Genomic DNA, 18757 nt, shown 5'->3' on the forward strand with positions numbered 1-18757 from the left:
AATTAGAAATTCATTGTCCATCTGTAACATTGGAAATGCTGGATTTTTTCAGAAGTCTTGTCTTTAAAATGTAATTTTTAAACCTATATTACAACAAAATTTGTGCGATATCAGTATCACCAGTAAAAAGATTGGTGATTGATTTATCCACAATTTAAGGAAAATTTGAGCAGTTAGCCTATTCCATATTATTGGATGGCATTAAAGCTAAGAAGCTTCATATTTTTGCAAAAAAAATTAATCTGATTCAGGAATTAGGAGACCAAATGCCCTTTGAAAGTTTAAATAGGTACTTTGAATGGTGAAGCATGAAGGCCCAAGCCTTAACGTTTAAATTGAAGTTGAAGTGAGGTAGCCTACGGACACGGTGCCTACCTAAGAATTTTCAGAACTTGTTGAGTAGAAGAAATTGAAAATGTTTAAAGGTAGAAGCAGTTTCATCTTACTAGCCTAGGGTAGGTACTAGGTAGTGTGGTGTTTAGAGAGTGACATAAAGCAATCAGAACTCAAGTTGCGCATAGGGTGATATTCTTATAGCTAGCCATTCATTTCTTGCTAGCCTACGTCCTTAATCATTAATGTGTCGGAATATAGGTACCTCGTTTCCCTATTTACATGTGGCTTCTGAGTTCTGCCAAGCAGCCAATTTGTTTGTTCAGGATGGGTCAAGCACCACTGGAGTGACTGGACCACCCAAGCCTAAGGTAAGGTTGACCAAACATAATTATAAATAATTTTTAACTAGGTAATATCAATAATGAAGCGCCGAAGCGGGTAGCGGGTAAATCCTAAAAAAAATGTTTTCTATAAATCAGCATTCAGTAACCCAATTGCCACTGCATTTTCAACTATAAAACAGTAAAAAATCATAAAAATACATTATTGTTATTCATTTAATTATTATAAAAGTCATACATAATCAACTCCAAATGTTACAGGGGTTGGGAACTTGGGTTAATATATCAGCCTTCTAGTTGTTGTCGAGACTCGAGCCGTTCGCGCAAGTAAGTTAAAAATTGGCAGTATATATACAAAATATACACTGATAAAAGGTAAAAATTCACCTATTTCTTATATATACAATACCGCAACACATGAATGAATAACAGTGAGTCGTAACATTGGGCTACAAATATAGTTAATCGTTAACGTCACAACAAAATGGCCACCGTGTGCTAACAATTTAGTAACAAAGACATAAAAATAACCCTAGGAAGCAGTGAAAATACCCTATGTTCATTAAAGGTATTCAAGCTTTCTATACCAATCGACAACAAACTGATAATTACAGTGATAAATAAGTTTTGTTGCCGATATTGCTGAACCAGCTACCTTCAAACGTATTCGATATGAAAATCTGGCATTCCCTGTATTATGGAAATAGATAATGAATTTGATTACATAATTCAATGAGATTAGTACGGAACTAAGGAATCCGGTTCTATATAAACATTTGATGGCTGCAAAAGTAGGCTTTTGCAGCCATCAAGATTGTAAATTAGGTTTATTTTATGAGCGACTCGGACAGGACCGTAAATTTTATTTTCAAATAAGCACTTGGTCCAGCCTCAGCATGCATTAACTACGCTCATCAGAGTTAACAGCCAGAGATCACACTGGAATATCGTTAACCATGCCAGTTCTGCAGTCATCAAACTCAATAGCACCGTAATTCCACAGCCAATGCTAAAAGACACTCGCTCATAACGTTAGTAGATGAGAACCATTGCACAACGGCACATGTGGTATAGAGATGCAAAGACACTTCACGAGAATGGCACAGACGGGATGAAATTAACGGTTTAAATAATTACAAATGACAATGCTACTGGTGGTGCAGCTAATAAAGAACTAAATGCAGTCATCAGGATATTCTTAGGAGTTTGGTAAGAACGTTTAATTGATAAGCAAGGCAGGCGCTAAGACCTAACGTCACAATAACATCAATAACTGGAAGCAGCCAGTGAAGTTTATAACACTCAAATAATATATATCAATATTCAGAGATAAATCAAACAGGCTGGAATAATATCGATTCAAGGCGAGTATTAATCTTGCCGATGATGAGTATCTCGAAAAAGTTTGTATTGCCGGTCTTTCATTTTTTATAGAATTTTTTGTTTTAAATTAAGATAATTTGGCTTTAACCCGGAACTATGATTAAATTGTGGTATAAAATAAGAAAAGTTTATAATGCGAATAAAACTTAGGAATGCCACCCTTCCGTCAAACCTGAATTCTTCGCAAATGTAAACGACCCACGGCCGACTTTCTCTAAGTTCAAGTGCATCAATTTTGATACCTTTTATTAAAACCATATCTCAATTTAATTAATTTCGATAATATACAATCAATATGTACAAGAATTGCACATATTCGACGATTGTACTTGCAGAATAAAAACATTTAGCTTAATGTGGATGCTTTTTAGCACACTAAATTTGAAATACTTTTTTCATTCTAATTCGTAGAGGAATAATGGCATCGAAAGAAACATTATAGCAGCTTATAAAATGGCTCCGTGACACCCCACCGGCAAATGCGAAACCATGAAGAAATATATGGTGAGATCGCCGCAAGGTCAACCGTGCCAGCGGGGATTGACGCAGGATATATAGACGACTTACGAAGCCTGTTAGGTACCACTGCAGGCTTCACAGTCACTGCACTCGCACTGCAGTCTTCATAGTCACTGCAGTCGCACTGCAGCAACTCTGTTTAGGTCCTGCCTCTCCCAGCAACTCTGTCTTCACAGTCACTGCACGCGCACCGCAGGCTACACAGCCACTGCATCGCACTGCAGTCTTCATAGTCACTGCACTCACACTGCAGGCTTCACCGTCACTGCACTCGCACTGCAGGCTTCACAGTCACTGCACTCGCACTGCAGGCTTCACAGTCACTGCACTCGCACTGCAGGCTTCACAGTCACTGCACTTGCACTGCAGGCTTCACAGTCACTGCACTCGTACTACCGACCAGCCACTAGGTCATACATACCATCGGTGATTTGTGCTGTGATTTTTTTCTCTATGAGGAACAAAAATTAAACAGTTTTGATAAAAGGTAAAAAGAATTTTTTGCAATTTTTATAAAGAGGGCGGTGAGTGAGTAAGAATTTTTATGAAAGGCAAAAGAACCGAACCAAATTTGTTTACTGTCCAAAACTTTATCGTAGTCACGTCGCAAATTATGCCGGACATTGAGGACATAAAGCAAAAAGAACACAAATTCTTTGCCTTCACCTAATGAACATTATTTTTATGAGCAAATACAATCCGTAAAATTTTGCATTGCAGAAACATTGGTTGGGTTGAAAAATATATCGCATATTGCATGACGCATTATTCAGGAAAAAGCTTTATTACATCGAATACAAATTCAAAGTTAGGAAAAAAGTGAATAATGAAGACGGCGTCGTTTGAACACGTGAGTACATGAATAATGTATAGCTAATAATATCTTACTTCATTTATAACAAATTTAGATCGCAGGATTAGCACGTTTTTGCAAACAAATGAAGCTGGTTATCAATGTCCAATTTGCTCGCTGGATCGACCAAATTATAGTTGATACTCAAGGTAAAATGCTCTGCTGAAACTCGTAAAGAATATACTTTAATTTAATTTAAATTAGTAATAATCAATCATAAACAATAATAAATTAAATTATTTGATAATTTAATCTCCTCTTTATAATTTCTAGATGATTTTTGATGCTTTTCAACCGTCATCGCACAGGATCGCGATGACGAGGCTGAATGAATTCTAGTGACCCCGTAATAGCGCGACCGTTTGTGGGCGTGTGGCGGAGCCAGGAGATTATGTAACGAAATTAAGAATATTTCATGCCGCACGAATGTATTTTTCGGAACTCAAGGGCATTAGGAACGAACTATGAATGTTATTACGGAAAGCGTTATTATCTCACGGTGATGACTGATAAGAAATTTGTACATAAAAATTTTATATGTACCACGAGGAACTTGCCCTAAATATGAACACGAAATAAAAATATAAATCTTAAATATGAGGCCTTGTACAAATACAATTATTCCATATAAGGTACAATTGTCTGATCTTGAATATGGAAAACAATACGAAAAAAATAAAACTCGTACGAATGCTGATATGAATTGCGAATGCATTTTACGACGTACTATGTAATACCCGATGAAAAGTCTATTGATATTACACGATAAGAACTAATGGCGATGCACGATGCTACACGAAATGCCTACACCGTATAGGATGTAGGTATATTTGTAATGATATTCGAATACATTTTTTTTAAAGAACGTGCTTATGAGCTCGCTCTGAAGTTCGATTCATCATTCACGGAACATGAACAGTGAAGACGGAGTAATACGTAGACAAAAGGTTAATGTTTTCGCAGTCATTTTCAGGGAGCTTCAGATTTCCAATAAAGTGGTTCACTGCCATTCATTTTTCATAGCGTTTCGTAACCTTTTGATGATAAAATGATAACTGGCAGGAATAAAATTGTCTCTTGAATATTCAATAATTCTAGTCTGTGATACAGCAATAAAATGAAACGAGTAACCATGCAGTACCCCGAGGTGTAAGACCATTTTCATTTGTGTTGGTTCAGGTGCTGGAGCAGGTGGGTTCACAAGGACGTCACCAGAAGCTGTTGATTTGGCTGTATGTGCTGCCACTTAATTTCTTCATCCCCTGGATGGTACTCACTCCGATCTTCCTGTCATCCACACCCGCTTACCACTGCGCTCCTCCACCTCATGATGCCGAGCCACCCTTCGGTGATCACGTCTCCAGGGCTTCCATCACACACCTCAACTCCTCGGCTGGTGATAACTTCACCGAGGAGGTCTGGTGGTCCGTAGCCATACCAAAGTAAGTGAATCATCGATCATAAAACAAGAATCAAGTAATATCATTGGTAATTGACCAAACATATAAATGTTTATTCATTTTGAACTATGGGCAACTTCCGGCCGCGGCACCACTTCATCATGAAGGTCCATTGACGATGAAAAAATTATTCCTTCTGGAGCTGTCTGTCCTGCATGCATTAAGCGGAATAAGTATGGGACTCGCTCAAGTAATTTTTTTTATCTTTCGCGCAGTGAATAAATTTCCTGACTCCTGATACCAGCGAACAAAATTATCGGTCAAAGTGAATATTTTGATAATTTTTTTAACGCGTTATTCAGCGTTGTTCCAAATTTTACAAAATATTGTTTATTTAAAAAAATGCAAGTCAATGTCGGTGATTTACTAAATTTCATTTAAAAAGATAACAAAACGATTCCAGTCTTGTCAATTACAATAACTGAATGAGATACCTAAATATTCAATTAAAGCACAACAATTTTTACGCGTGATTCAGCGTTGTTCGAAATTTTACACAATATTAAAAAAAATTGCTAGTCAATGTCGGTGATTTACTAAATATCCTTTAAAAAGATAACAAAACTACTCCAGTCTCGTCAATTACAATAATTGAACTCGATACATAAATATTCAATTGAAATGCAACAATATTTATCCATTAATTTGCATTAAATTATTTTCCTTCTTAATTCCGATCCACATCCTATATGCATAACATCGCACACGCACTCCGCACCTCAGAAAAATGTGCTTTTTAACAACCATGATATGTACTATAGAGGCTTACAACCTATTGTAAAAAGCAAGAATAAATTGTACAACATGGATTGATGCCTAAAATTGAATGAAGAAACTGAAACCTGCCCCGGGCATTATACGCATTGCTCCGTAAAAATGAGTTAATATCACTAATGCGTTTTCTTGAACTATAAATACGAGAAGTAGATGAACGAATCAATTAATATGCGTTTAACATAAATAGATGTGCATTCATTAGCGCTTTTCATGACAATGATTAATAAGCATTGTAAAACTGCCGAATACAATCTTCCAATTAATTGATAGTTCCAGCCCCTACTATCACAACTCCAGCCAACGGTGTTGGCAGTAAATGATCTGAAGTGCTTAGCAAGCACCGGTCATATAATATAATGCAAAGGTGAACTGCATGTTACCTAATAAACCACAGAGTTTGATATCAACGTTGAAAGCTCAACGACCGCTATAAATGTGCCAACTTTAAAATGGTAAAGACGAGCGCGTATGTGAATTGATGTACAGGGGAAATGTGAATTCGCGTTAGTGAACATAGTGTTGCAGAATTTTCAATTTGAGCACATTGAATGTGTAAATTAATTACAGGCGAGCATGCTAATTTAACAGTTAACTTACTCTATAGACTAATATCCTAAATGTGAAAACTAAATACACGTCTGTGGAATGCACGTGACTAATGAACAAGTGTTAAATGTAAATACAAGAAAAAGTCAGTACATAGAACATCATAATCATATAACATAAATTTGAGAGCAGTGATTTCACAGCCACTACATTTTCAATGCCTTGAAACTTCGTGCTATAACAGATTACCATGAAAGAACATCGCGATCCAATAAAAAGACGGCTTCACAAAAGACCTCTTGTTGTTAAGCTGCTTAACACGGAAGAAATAATGTACGGCTTCATTGGGGGCATTCACTGATGATATGCGAACATAGGCTGTCAGAATTGAGCTCAGCTCTTCACTCACGTTACTCGTAACCTTGACCATCGCATATTCTGGGAAGTGTTCATACGTACGTAAAATTCAGTCTGGAATATTCTGTCAAGCTTCGGGCGAGTAAAAATGCATAAAAACCAACAGAAAAATAGATATGCATTAAGAAGTTTTGATACGGTTCACAAAAGTTTTTGGTTTGGAAAGGCCAGAGAATAACTATTAGAAACAATTTCTAAATGTTTATATCAATATTGCGAATTTAATATTTTGATTGGATTTGAAAGTTCGAAAAATGAAGTTTCCAAGAGATATTTTTATTATAACGATACCGCGATTCAAATAAACCTTATTCATTGTGAAGTGAACTAAATGTTTTGCAAAGTAATAAGTTTATATTTGGGAATTGCGCTCCCGTAATCTTTGGAAATAGTGGATTCAATTCGAAAATCAAAACTCAAAATCACTCAAAGAAAATTATTTCAAGTCCGGTGGTTTATAAATGATAACTGGAGGCTCATCCATGCTGATGGGGGCCTCGGCTATCGCCAGACTTGATATACGCCATGTGCTCGCCATGTCCGTCTGTCTGTCCGTGACTCCACGTTTTCGTCGACGAGAAAATGCGCGCTCTGTCACTCACTGCAGTGAGTACTGAGTTATATTTTTTCTTCCTTGTAACCGCTGTTCATCTGATTTTGGTCGTAGATTGGCGTTATCCGAAAGTTTCGTCGTCCGTTCTGTTTTTATGCGATCGATAACTGGAAATTTTGGGACGACGTAACCCATTGTTTACCATAATTATTTGCATATTAAGAGTACGTTTTTTTTTATTTACGCAAGATTTAGGAAATGATAATAGCTATCTAATAATGAGAATAGTACTTTCTGACCCGCAACAACACTTGCATTAAAGAATTTGGAAGTCTGTATGATTTAGACTACAAGCGATAAATTCGTCACAAATTTAACTGCTGCCGAAAAGATTGAGAAAAGTCACAAACAATAACGGCATTTTGAGCGGAATCATGACGAAATGCTGATGCGAGATGGTTCAGCTGGGATTCACAACGTTACGAATACAAACATTAAACTGAATAAGTTAATCGCGAAATCCCACATTAGCCACTTTAATCAAATATTACCATCAAATTGTTTGTCTGTGAGGCTACATAAAGCCGCATCGCGTAACACGTCCGTTTCGAATAATATTCTGACAGCAAACCTTTATTCCTGATTTAATTGATTTTTTAAATCCAGGATGCGCTCGGCTCACACGACTCAGTCACACCAATGATGCCAATGTTAAATTGTTACGCAATTTGATTTCCCTTGAAGCGCTTGATCGAATTGGTCCACTCGCTGGCATAAGAGAGCGACCTTCAATTGTTGGTGTCACGAAGTGAAACGTCACAAAAATCGGCTAAAATGTCAGGTGAAACTGCGATGTCACCAATGTTCTATTACCAACCAAAAAGGCTTGGGCAACGCGGCGGTGGCGGGGCGACAGCTAGTCGAGTAGAAAGTTCACGTCCGCTGCCTACGGTGACGAGGCTCACCTCTATACTATTAGGGCTTTTTAATTGTTTTCACTTTTGCACAAACATGGTACAGGGCTTGACCCATGAACATATAGAATTTTATACGATAACAGCAGGCTTAAACGACGCTGCCCGGATTTAATATCCCTGCAATATCCCGAATACCGTTACCCCGAATACCTTTACCTCGAATACCTTCACCTCGAATTCAGTAAACATTTCCGTAAATAAATACAACAAATAAAAAATGTCCCAATAATATACAATTTGCATCAATCAATAAATTAATGAAAACAATTGAAAAGAAATGAATGTTTAAATAAAAAATAAATAAAAGCATGAAAACTCGGTTTCATCTTGGACAAAATCAATTTCAATATAAAACTCAAGTTTCTGTCGGTTATATTCGCATTTTATTTTTAAATCTAGCTCTCTTCTTTACTTTCAATATCTCATGATTTGAAAAAAATAAAATTTTAATCGAACGTAATATACCGTCATTCCGAGTATAGTACAGACACGCCCGATCACCCTCTACATATTTGCGGTGTCAGGCTGCAATTCAAACACACAAACTTTGAAAAAAAAATAAATATATATTTGTGATAATTCGCTCCACACTATTTTTCAGCTATTAAAATTTGCAAATACTTTTCTAAATGAAAAGCGATATAATTTTTATTCTTCTACATACTCGACTTTCATCGGGTGGGCTGATAAAAAATATAAAGTGAGGCAATTCCACATTTGACATGTGCGCATCCTTCACTTCGATGACTCATATATAGTTACTGAGATGTGGAACGCAACAGAGGCGTGTGCTACACATGCTTATGTGCCTCTCATGGTAGCATGACAAGGACTTTTTGAAGTAAAACTCCGCTCTCTCGACACCAAATACAAAACAAGACGGGGAAAAGGGATCGCGTGCTGAAATTATAATCATTGTTGTTGAATTGCATTTAATAAATTTTAAAATGAATAAGAGCTTGATAAATAAATCAACATCAATGGAAAAGTTACTGAATTTGAAATTTTACAAGCAATTACTGTGTATCTTGCTAAGCAATGGGAAGTATTGAAAGAACGCCAACACGATTGATACAACACGCTAATTTAGATATTTGTGTCTGAAATTTGTTCACAAATATTGTGAACAAATACGTTCTGATATTTGTGAAAGATATTAGCAGCAAGTGCTCCAAAAACGCCATATGGAAATTCTGATTAAAAGATTAAAAATTTAGATAAGATTCGCATAACTTGGCTTCATGTGCAAAAAGTATGTTGATTATAAAAATTTATAAACTTAAAGCTTCGGATCATCGAATCTTTATTTTGTAGTAAGAGAGGAATGAGAAATATGTATTATTTATTAACGATGAATAATGTGTAGCAAGTTTCAATAACGCACAGTAGTAGCTGGTGCTTTTCATCACCACAGTAACGGAATTTGCCCAATACTAGAATAATCTGATTGTGGATATCCAGCTATCGTCAACTGATATAAATCACAGTTCACGACGGCTTAAAAGAAGTACCGAGGGTCTTACAGGGTCTTTCAATATTTGAAAGCCAAATTTCATGCACATTAATGCTTGCGTCATGGATTAGGCAACTTTTAGTTCATTTTGCACCTTTAAAAGCCGTTAGCAATGGTTCGGGAAAAGTAGAGTAATCGAGTCGAAAACATTTTTAGTACAGAGAGTTGCGAATAAGATCATTAGTTAGTAAGAGATAAGTAAGAGCAGCAGATATTGCAGGCGCACGATGAATTAGTTTGATTGATGCATTTATTTCCAAAAAAAAATCTTTTCAGCACAAAAAATTAAGAAAGTTCATGCCTTACTTGGTACACATTATTACCTAACTATTTTTTTCGGCGAGACCTAGACACTTTCACATGTGTAAATAGTGCGCTCTGGAAGTGAATTCACTTGTTCTTTAATCTGCAGGGCAGATCTTAAAATTATGTGGTGAGCTCTGACAAATGGCTAAAACTGTCTCAATTATTCAGCGAGTGATTGAAACCTTTTGGGATACATAAATCATAGCGACCTGATGCCCTCATGCATCAGGTCGCTATGATTCCATACGCAACCATTCTGCATTCTACATCTTGCGAAACTCTGCAATTATTTCAAAAAGTTTATTCAAACTTGGCATATTCAATAAATGAGAACAAGGAATTTTTGTGAAATACTCTAACATTGAGTGCAGTGAATATGAATATTTTGATTTCTCTGTACTAATTTTATGACTTATGAAGAGAGAACCTTTACATTGATATAATCCATTCCCTGAAAATGCGAAATCTACAGGGTCCATATAAACCCTGAGTAATTCATTCTTGCTTTTCCAAATTTGGTTTAAGTAATGAATAAGGAAACATAGAATTATTCATAATTAACATCGTGCTACAGAGAAATGCTTTCCAAGTTTTGACTGCCCTTACATTACATAATATAATATCGCGCTCCGTTGAGTATGAAGTGCCATGCAAGCATAGCAAATAGAAGGGCCTGAACGATGGCATCAGTTGCTTTGCTGTATATATGACCTGCTTTGCTGTAAGACATCTTATTTATATATTGCGTTCTGTGAAGGAACATAAGATTAAACGGAATCAATTCGCTTGTGAAAATTTGTACTAAAAAGGTGAGTATCAAAAAAATGTATAATGAATATATATATATATTTTTTTGTATTACCATTTATTAATTTGGCCATGCAAAGCTTTCGCCCTACTGAAGTCGTTGACCTCAACAACGGTGACAAATTGTTATATGACCTCGAAACATTCCGTCACGTCTAACTCGCAAGTTCGCAACTTCCGAACATAATTAATTTGTAAATAATCCATGCGATTTTCATCATAGTCTTTGCTTTCTCCGGGACTCTCTGTTAAATTTTTGTCCTTTTTATGGAACTAATCTTACAAAAACTTTTTGCTAAGCATAGGTACAAGACTGTACATATTTTGATAATATATGACTGGTTTATTGACAGGAAAGATGGGAAGACAGAGCAATGCAGACAGTACAACATGAGTTGGTCCGACATCGCTGGCTTAGCAAGCGTGCCTGCTAACACAAATTTTTCGCTGCACATCAGTGACAACTACGGAATTGTTGGTAAGTAAGAAAAAATATATATTATATTCTCGTATTACATTTTAATCTCGCAGAGAATGCCGGCAAAAGCGAGTTTTCTTTTTCATACTATGATGTTTTCGGTACGAAATATGACTGCCAGCTGTCGAAAGACTGCAAAGCTTGTGTGTAGCTTTGCTGTAAATTCATTAAGTTGATGCAAACAATTCAAGAAAATAACGGATTACATAAACACGTTCACAAAATGTCATAGTGTTTTTCGTAACTAAAGTTCATATTGATGGATCATCGACGTGTGGGAAAGTTAATTCTAAGATAACCTAGCAGGTCAACCAGCGAGGTAGAGTACCATTGCAAAAATTTGAAATCCCATCATCCCAAATTCAGTCAATTATTTTAAGAATAAAATAATTTTATCAAATAAAAAATTATTCTATGTAAATTTAAATTTTAAGCTGAAGGCAACCAATTTTTTTCAAACTAACTAACATAATTCATAAAATAATTGAATTTTATTTTTAATTAACTCATATACCTTCATGTTTTATGATATCGTACAGTTTCATCTCTAAATACAATACCAGGCACGATTAGCACACCTACGCGACCAGTATTGTAAGTATGCGCTCGAATTGCCCCTACGTAATTACAGTGTCAGGCTTCAAACACTGAATAATACAAACACAAATAAATTTAGTAATAACACTGAAAAAATTTCGTGTGTTTAGGAGTGCATTTGAAGCCGAAAACAGATAATAAATAATAGCTGTTAGGCACGTATCTGATGCGAAGGACCGAGTGATGGATGACTCGGCCTTTGTTGTAGACTGTTGCAGCAAGGTACTCAACACATCGATTGATGTTATATCTTGCAAGAGGCTACGCTCGAAGGATATCTATGAACAAGGCACGAAATGGAAAAGAATCGGCGACAGGCCACATCAGGCCTACACTTCAGAGCCGACATCACTATGTTATGTTATGTTATGTTAAAACTTCTCGTGTCAGGATATAATATTGGGATGAAATTTTTTGTTAGGCCTAGTAGTCGAACTATTGCGCACTGCAGAAAGAATAGGGGGATTTGGAATTGGATTTGTATTTTTTCAATTCAGTAGAAATAAATTCTTCTGTAAACATGTATAATAGATTTACTTAAGAATACGAAAAGTAAGTCAAGATGAAATTTTATCCTTAATACGGGTTCCTGAGGATAACGGGATTCCCAGGTATCTGGAGCAACTACCGGTTATGCTGCTCGTACTTGATTACTTGATGAAAAAGTGAGCTCAGAAGTAAACGCAAACCATAACATCATCTATCAATAAATGACAAAAGAAATAATAATCCTAAGAAAATATATATGAACAATGTATATGCTATCGCCGTCTGTCGGAGTATACAGAATAGGATCACAGAATTCTATTATCTGTCAGTGAATGATTACAGAGTAGAACTACTTAAAATAATTCATGAATCTCATCATTGAATATGCAATAGGGGGATTTATAATAGGATTACAGGAGTCTAATATTTCCTAATGAAAACCTCCCACAATGTCAGATTGTCAGCACGGCAAACAGTACGACCAGAGCGACTTCAAGGAAACCCTGCCGATGTCCCTGGGTTGGGTGTGCGACTCTGAGCACTTCACCGCCATGTGGTTGTCCGTGGGTCTCGCTGGCAACGTCATCGGTACACTCGCCTTTACATCACTTGCTGATATGTGAGAAGCGGACAGCAAATCTCATGTTATTACATTAAACTTATTTATTGATTTAAAAATAATTGAATTTACCTTACAACCGGAAGTAGGGTGCAGTGTCAGAGCCACACTTAATACCAAAAGAACAGCTCGAGTGCTTTTTCGCAAAGGATGTAATTATTAGCGACTTGATTTTAACATCCAACGGAGCTCCCAAAATTACCTATGAAGTAGTTAGATAGTCTAAAACATCGCTGATAGCGATTAAAATTCAAACAAGGAGCACATTTCCGGCACAGATTCGGTCGGCGGCCGCTGCTTGCGATCACGTCACTAGTGTGCGCGGTGTTCGGCTGTGCGAAGATCTACGCAACTAGCACCTGGACTGCCATGCTGGCGCAGTTTGTGGCCTCAATGCCCTTTCCAGCTATCCTGGAGCTCTCTCTAATCATCAGTGAGTTGCAGTGACATACAGACTAAATAGTTTAAATTAATGAGAAAAACAGTGATTTATAGAATAATTGAGATTAATTGTTTGACATTGATTAATTGAGTGATCAATGAATATATTTTCATTCACTGCTGAGCACAGCAGTTTACATTGGTCAAAATCGCATATTTAAGCATCAGAAAAATTGACGAAGCTTGGAGCTAGCCTGCAACCCTACATGGTATTGTTTAATTCTTACCTTTTTTATCTACTAAGCATACCACTCTTGCAACAATAAAAGTAAGATTCGCCTCCTCAGAGCTTTTTAAATTTACAGGCATGTGTCAGGAGCTCTTTTGTTTACCTCAAAATTAAATATTTAATAAGCAGAACAATGGATAAACGTTTGGCATCTTCTAAACGAAATAAGTTATGCGGGTCACTTTAAAATGTTACAATACCAATACAGCACTTTATTGTACAAGTTTACGAGCAAGTGTCGGGTGATCAGCGGTCATTCATCACGTCTGCCAGCTTCGTGATGTGGACGCTGGGAAGTTCTCTCCTGCCTCTCGTAGCATGGCTTGCTGGCACATGGCGGCTTTTGTGTCTCATAACGTCGCTACCGTTCTTTCTCTTCGTTGCCGCTTACTGGTAAGACAACACAATTGCAAGCCTTATACTGACAATAGAACACACTCGTGTAATGGGAGAAATAACTTTCGACTGTTCCTCGTCGTAAACAGTGTGCTGCTGTTCAGTAACTTGGCTATTGGGTTTTCGTTAAAAATAAGTTTCCAAGTGATGCAGTCGGTCATTTTTCGTCTGTCATTCAGTTGCTCCGCCATTGTTATCATACTTTTTTGCATTTAATTGGAGCAGAACACAGTGGTTAAAGTTCAGAGTACTACCAAGATTGGCGCAGAGAGTCGCGGGTTCGATCCCAGCTCTGTGCGCCAGTTTCTGGTCAGAATCGGCAAGGAGGCCGGGCGGTTAAGCACAGCAGAATTATAGCAGTGAGTTGTGAGTTCGAGACCGCAAAATGCAGTAAATGTTCTGCGATGTAAAGAATCGGCGACAGGCCTACGGAGGCGGCCTAATAAACGCTGTAACCGGACACCATTATTCAAAAAAAGGTGAAATAAGCTGCCCGGGCAACTATCGCCCTGTCAGTTTGACAAGTGTCGTTTGCAAGGTAATGGAATCTGTTGTGTGGGATCGATTGATAGATCATTTGACTGCTACTAATCTCCTATCAGACTGTCAACATGGCTTTATTGCCGGGAGATCCTGCACCACTAACCTCTTGTCTACTCTGAACGAATGGACCCGCCTGCTGGACGAAAGGGAGCCAGTAGATGCAGTGTACCTCGATTTTGCCAAGGCATTTGACAGTGTCCCACATGAGCGGCTGTTGCGGAAATTGCAGTCTTTGGGAATTGACAGCAATGTACTCAAATGGATCAGAGATTTTCTAGTAGGGAGACGCAAACGTGTCAGTTTTAATGGGTCCGTATCAGACTGGGCTTCAGTGCGAAGCGGCGTGCCACAAGGAAGCATTCTCGGGCCTGTTTTATTCGTTGCGTTTATAAACGATCTGCCAGAAGCTGTGTCTAGCGTTTGCTCGATGTATGCTGACGACACAAAAATTTATAATACAGTGAAGAATACGTCGCAAAAAGTACAGTTACAAAGTGATCTTGACAGGCTGGTTGACTGGGCTGATAAGTGGCAGCTGCGTTTTAACGTTAACAAATATAAAGTAATCCACCTTGGCAAGAATAATGAACAGCAAGATTAAAGTATGAGAAGACACGGTTGCAACGACAAAGTGATGATGTCGAAGTCGACAATGGACAAAGATATAGGAGTTAATATCGACAATGAGTTGAAATTTTCTAAGCATATTGAAGGTCAAGTTAATAAAGCCAATAAACGACTAAGACTGATCAGACGAGTTTCTTTCGAGTTTCTAGATGCAGAAGCGATGAAGCAGTTGTTTGTTGCTGTCGTGCGCCCGAACCTAGAGTTTGGAAACGTGTGTGGTCAACGAAACTTGAAAAGGACAAAAATTTAATGGAGAGTGTTCAAAGACGTGCAACAAGGATAATTCCGGGCTTGAAAGGCAAGTCCTATGAAATGCAGGAGCATATGTTCAGTCTTAAAATGCCTAGCAAATTACGGACCAGGCAATAAGTCCAGCAGCTATCTCAATCAATCGTCAGTTATGGAAAGATCGGGTTCCAAAGGCCGGATCCCTTGTGAATCAAGTCACGAAAAATTCAAGAATCGGCAGCATGCCATGGGCCTATCTCTTCAGTGCCGACACTTCTATTCTATTCTATAAGTCTTATTGAAATTATATCTGAGAATTCTAGTGGTTTAACCTTTTTCGTCCTAATTGCATCTCTTAACCCGAGGGTGCTGCCCGAGTCCCCAAGTTGGCTGTTGTCTAGAGGTAAAGCGACTGAGACCGTAGAACTGCTCTCCACCATCGCACGTCGGAATGGCAAGACCGTGCCCAAAGATTTAGAGGTAAGCCACGTAGTCCTACACAAATTACGCTTGTCTATGTGCCGTTGATGGGCTTGTTAACATAATGTAAAGTAGAACAGTAAATTGGCTTTACAAACTTTGATTTCCAAAAAATGGCAGAAATTTGAAAAAAAATAAAAATAAGTGAACACGTGGATGAATGATGAAAATTTTTGATAGTGGGAAAACGAGTCCTTATTTTAATGACACTTATTCCATGTATGATCCACTTTGGCATCATATGGAAAATATATATAGAAGCAGAAACGCGTTCTAACCAAAACTATTTGTTCGGATGCACGGCAGGACCAAGTAACTTTGCTGTGCGGGCAAGGCAAGCAACATCACGGCCCCTTGCAGCTTTTCTACACACCGTTAGTTCGAAAACGAACCCTTCTCCTCACCGCATGCTAGTTAGTAATTAGCGACGACGCGCCACGCATAGCTGATGCACAGCACTTGCCGTCGGTTTATATCTACGTTCAAACAGCTTTGAATTTTCACGTGGTATAATACATAGTTTCTTTTCGGCAGCCGCTGTTCGACTTTATGAAAGTTATCAGAAAAAGTTGAATTGTCATCACTAGCAATAAACATGAACATGATTTCCTGTTAAACGGCCGGACATTAAAAACTTGAGGAAAATCAGTGATCGCTGCAAAATGAATTACATAAGAATGCATATGCAAATGATACTATCCAACAATAGTAATGTGACTAAAATTATAACTTTCAGCACCTGTAACAACCTGTTCTACTATGGGCTTACATACAACATCGACAATATGAGTGGAAATCAATTCCTCAACTTCTTCTTATTCTCCATCACGGAGTTGCCGGCGAACTTCTTGGGCGGATGGATGGTTGAGGTCCTGGGGCGGCGTTGGAGTCAATCCTCTTGCTTCTTCCTGGCATCGGCTTGTGCCTTAGCTTCGTTGCCTTTCATTGGTAGGGTTGAACATTCACGGAAGCCTGACAGACTTTTCGGTATACCAAACTCGTCGTAGTCGTACTAGCTAAGATGCAGAACAATCATCTAGAAACTTCCACCTAAGTCGCACATAATACTGTATGAGAATGCAGTAAATACTCAAGGTTTGATTTCTCTATGGTCCGAAACTTAATGGTTACTAATTAATTTTAATCCCAATATGATATCTAAATATTGCAAGTCCTTATCTGAAGCCGAAACTGTACAATATTTCGATACAAACTCAATCCATTGTGGTTTCTAATAAGCTTGCAAAAATTATGAACTTTGAGAAATATAGGATACATGAGAGGAAGTAATTAAAAACTAATTATAAATCCTACTAGATTTCAAACTTTTCAGGTACGTCCACGTGGATTACAACCGTCATGCTGACCATAAGCAAGCTGTTCGTGACTATAAGTTTTCTGGTGATCTACATTCAGTGTGCCGAGATCTACCCAACTTCACATCGAAGCACGGGCACGGGCCTCTCCAGCCTAGTATCAAGCTGTTTCGGCACCACGGGTCCCTACATTGCTGTTACGGTAAGATTCTGTAATATGTTTAAGTCACTTTACTTTAAAAATTTCTCCCGATTACTGCAGTCGAGTCAAATTGTGCAGCCAGAATGGCCTGTCATAAAGGGTTTAAAACATGTAGGTATGCATTAATTAGCTTTTAAAATCGTGGGAACCTTGTTGCTCTGAGTTCGAAATTATCGTTGTTGGCACGTCAGGCATGTGTTGTGCCGAAATCGCGGAATTGCTGATTCTATGGAATCTGCAGCCAGTTGCCGAATATGTAGAATCAGCATTTCTATAATATAGGAATCTTGGTTTAGGTCAGTCAGCCAAGTTTTTTTTTATAATTGAAAATAAAGGAACTTTACCTAATTTTGTTTCCTCTAGAGTAAGATATGGGGAGGCCTCCCATACCTAATCCTTGCAACGATTGGAGTGGCGGGTGTATTGGTTTCCTCACTTCTACCGGAAACTCTCGGTCAAGACTTACCTCAGACGCTGGATGATGCTGAAAATTATCTTACCGACGAAGAATACTTCAGTTTTAAAGGGAAGGCGCCTTGTGGTATTCGTAAGCGGAAGAAGTCGTCTTTCCGGCCGAAACCGGCTGACCAATCAGCCAACGACACCGGAGTAACGGAGGCACTGAACTCACGCGGTCCAGTGACCAGCATGGACGACTATCATGTTAATTCTGATAAGCTACATTCTTCAACAATGGCTATTCTACCCGATGAAATGAACGACTTACCTTGAGTTAAAGCGAAGGAAAAAATTCGTTGAACGAGTCAGCGAAATGCCCTTTTAGGCACTGATATTGGTCGATATGAATCATTAGTTGGTGAGTTTAACGTGTTTGCTATACCATTTGAGCATCTAAAGGTGTGGAGGAAAAGCACTGGTATTTAGCGTAATTATTGGATAGAACCTACTGCTTTCAATTACATAGTGATATAGAGCGATAACTAAGTTTGCCCTCATTTCCCACAAAAAAAAACTCCTTCACGACATTCAAATTAGAACGTCTTGCGAGTTTATAACCTCCGCAATTGGCGAGTTTTTCAGCGGTGCGAACATCTTTGTAAATCGTCACATTGTTTACCAACGGAAGTTTCCAAATATTTGATCTGAAAAACACTAAAGTAACCTAAATTAACGCTAATTATTCAGACTGCAAAGTTGAACAGATTTTAATCCTTCAAACCGAAGAAATGCTAACTTGCCACTGCACAAATTACAATACAGTATCGTGACTACTAGTTTACAAAAACGCATTCGAATTTTCGCCTATACCTGATCATTAAATAAGTCTTGTGTAATTAGAGTTTAGAAGTGAATTATTTAACAT

General features: G+C 37.8%; 1 protein-coding gene across 1 annotated transcript; it reads left to right on the forward strand.

Annotated features, from left to right (window-relative positions):
- The first annotated feature begins 3115 nt into the window (after positions 1–3115).
- On the forward strand, positions 3116–18755 carry LOC108666329 (organic cation transporter 1). The gene is made up of 11 exons (XM_018153174.2): positions 3116–3429; positions 4612–4874; positions 11142–11266; positions 12809–12971; positions 13250–13404; positions 13866–14034; positions 15801–15915; positions 16222–16328; positions 16652–16863; positions 17249–17433; positions 17797–18755. Exons 1-11 carry the CDS (start codon positions 3406–3408, stop codon positions 18163–18165), a joined length of 1887 nt encoding a protein of 628 aa, XP_018008663.1. The 5' UTR covers positions 3116–3405; the 3' UTR covers positions 18166–18755.
- The last annotated feature ends 2 nt before the right edge of the window (positions 18756–18757 follow it).

This window comes from Hyalella azteca, unplaced genomic scaffold (assembly GCF_000764305.2).
Source record: "Hyalella azteca isolate HAZT.00-mixed unplaced genomic scaffold, Hazt_2.0.2 contig5432, whole genome shotgun sequence".
Taxonomy (NCBI): Eukaryota; Metazoa; Arthropoda; class Malacostraca; order Amphipoda; family Hyalellidae; genus Hyalella; species Hyalella azteca.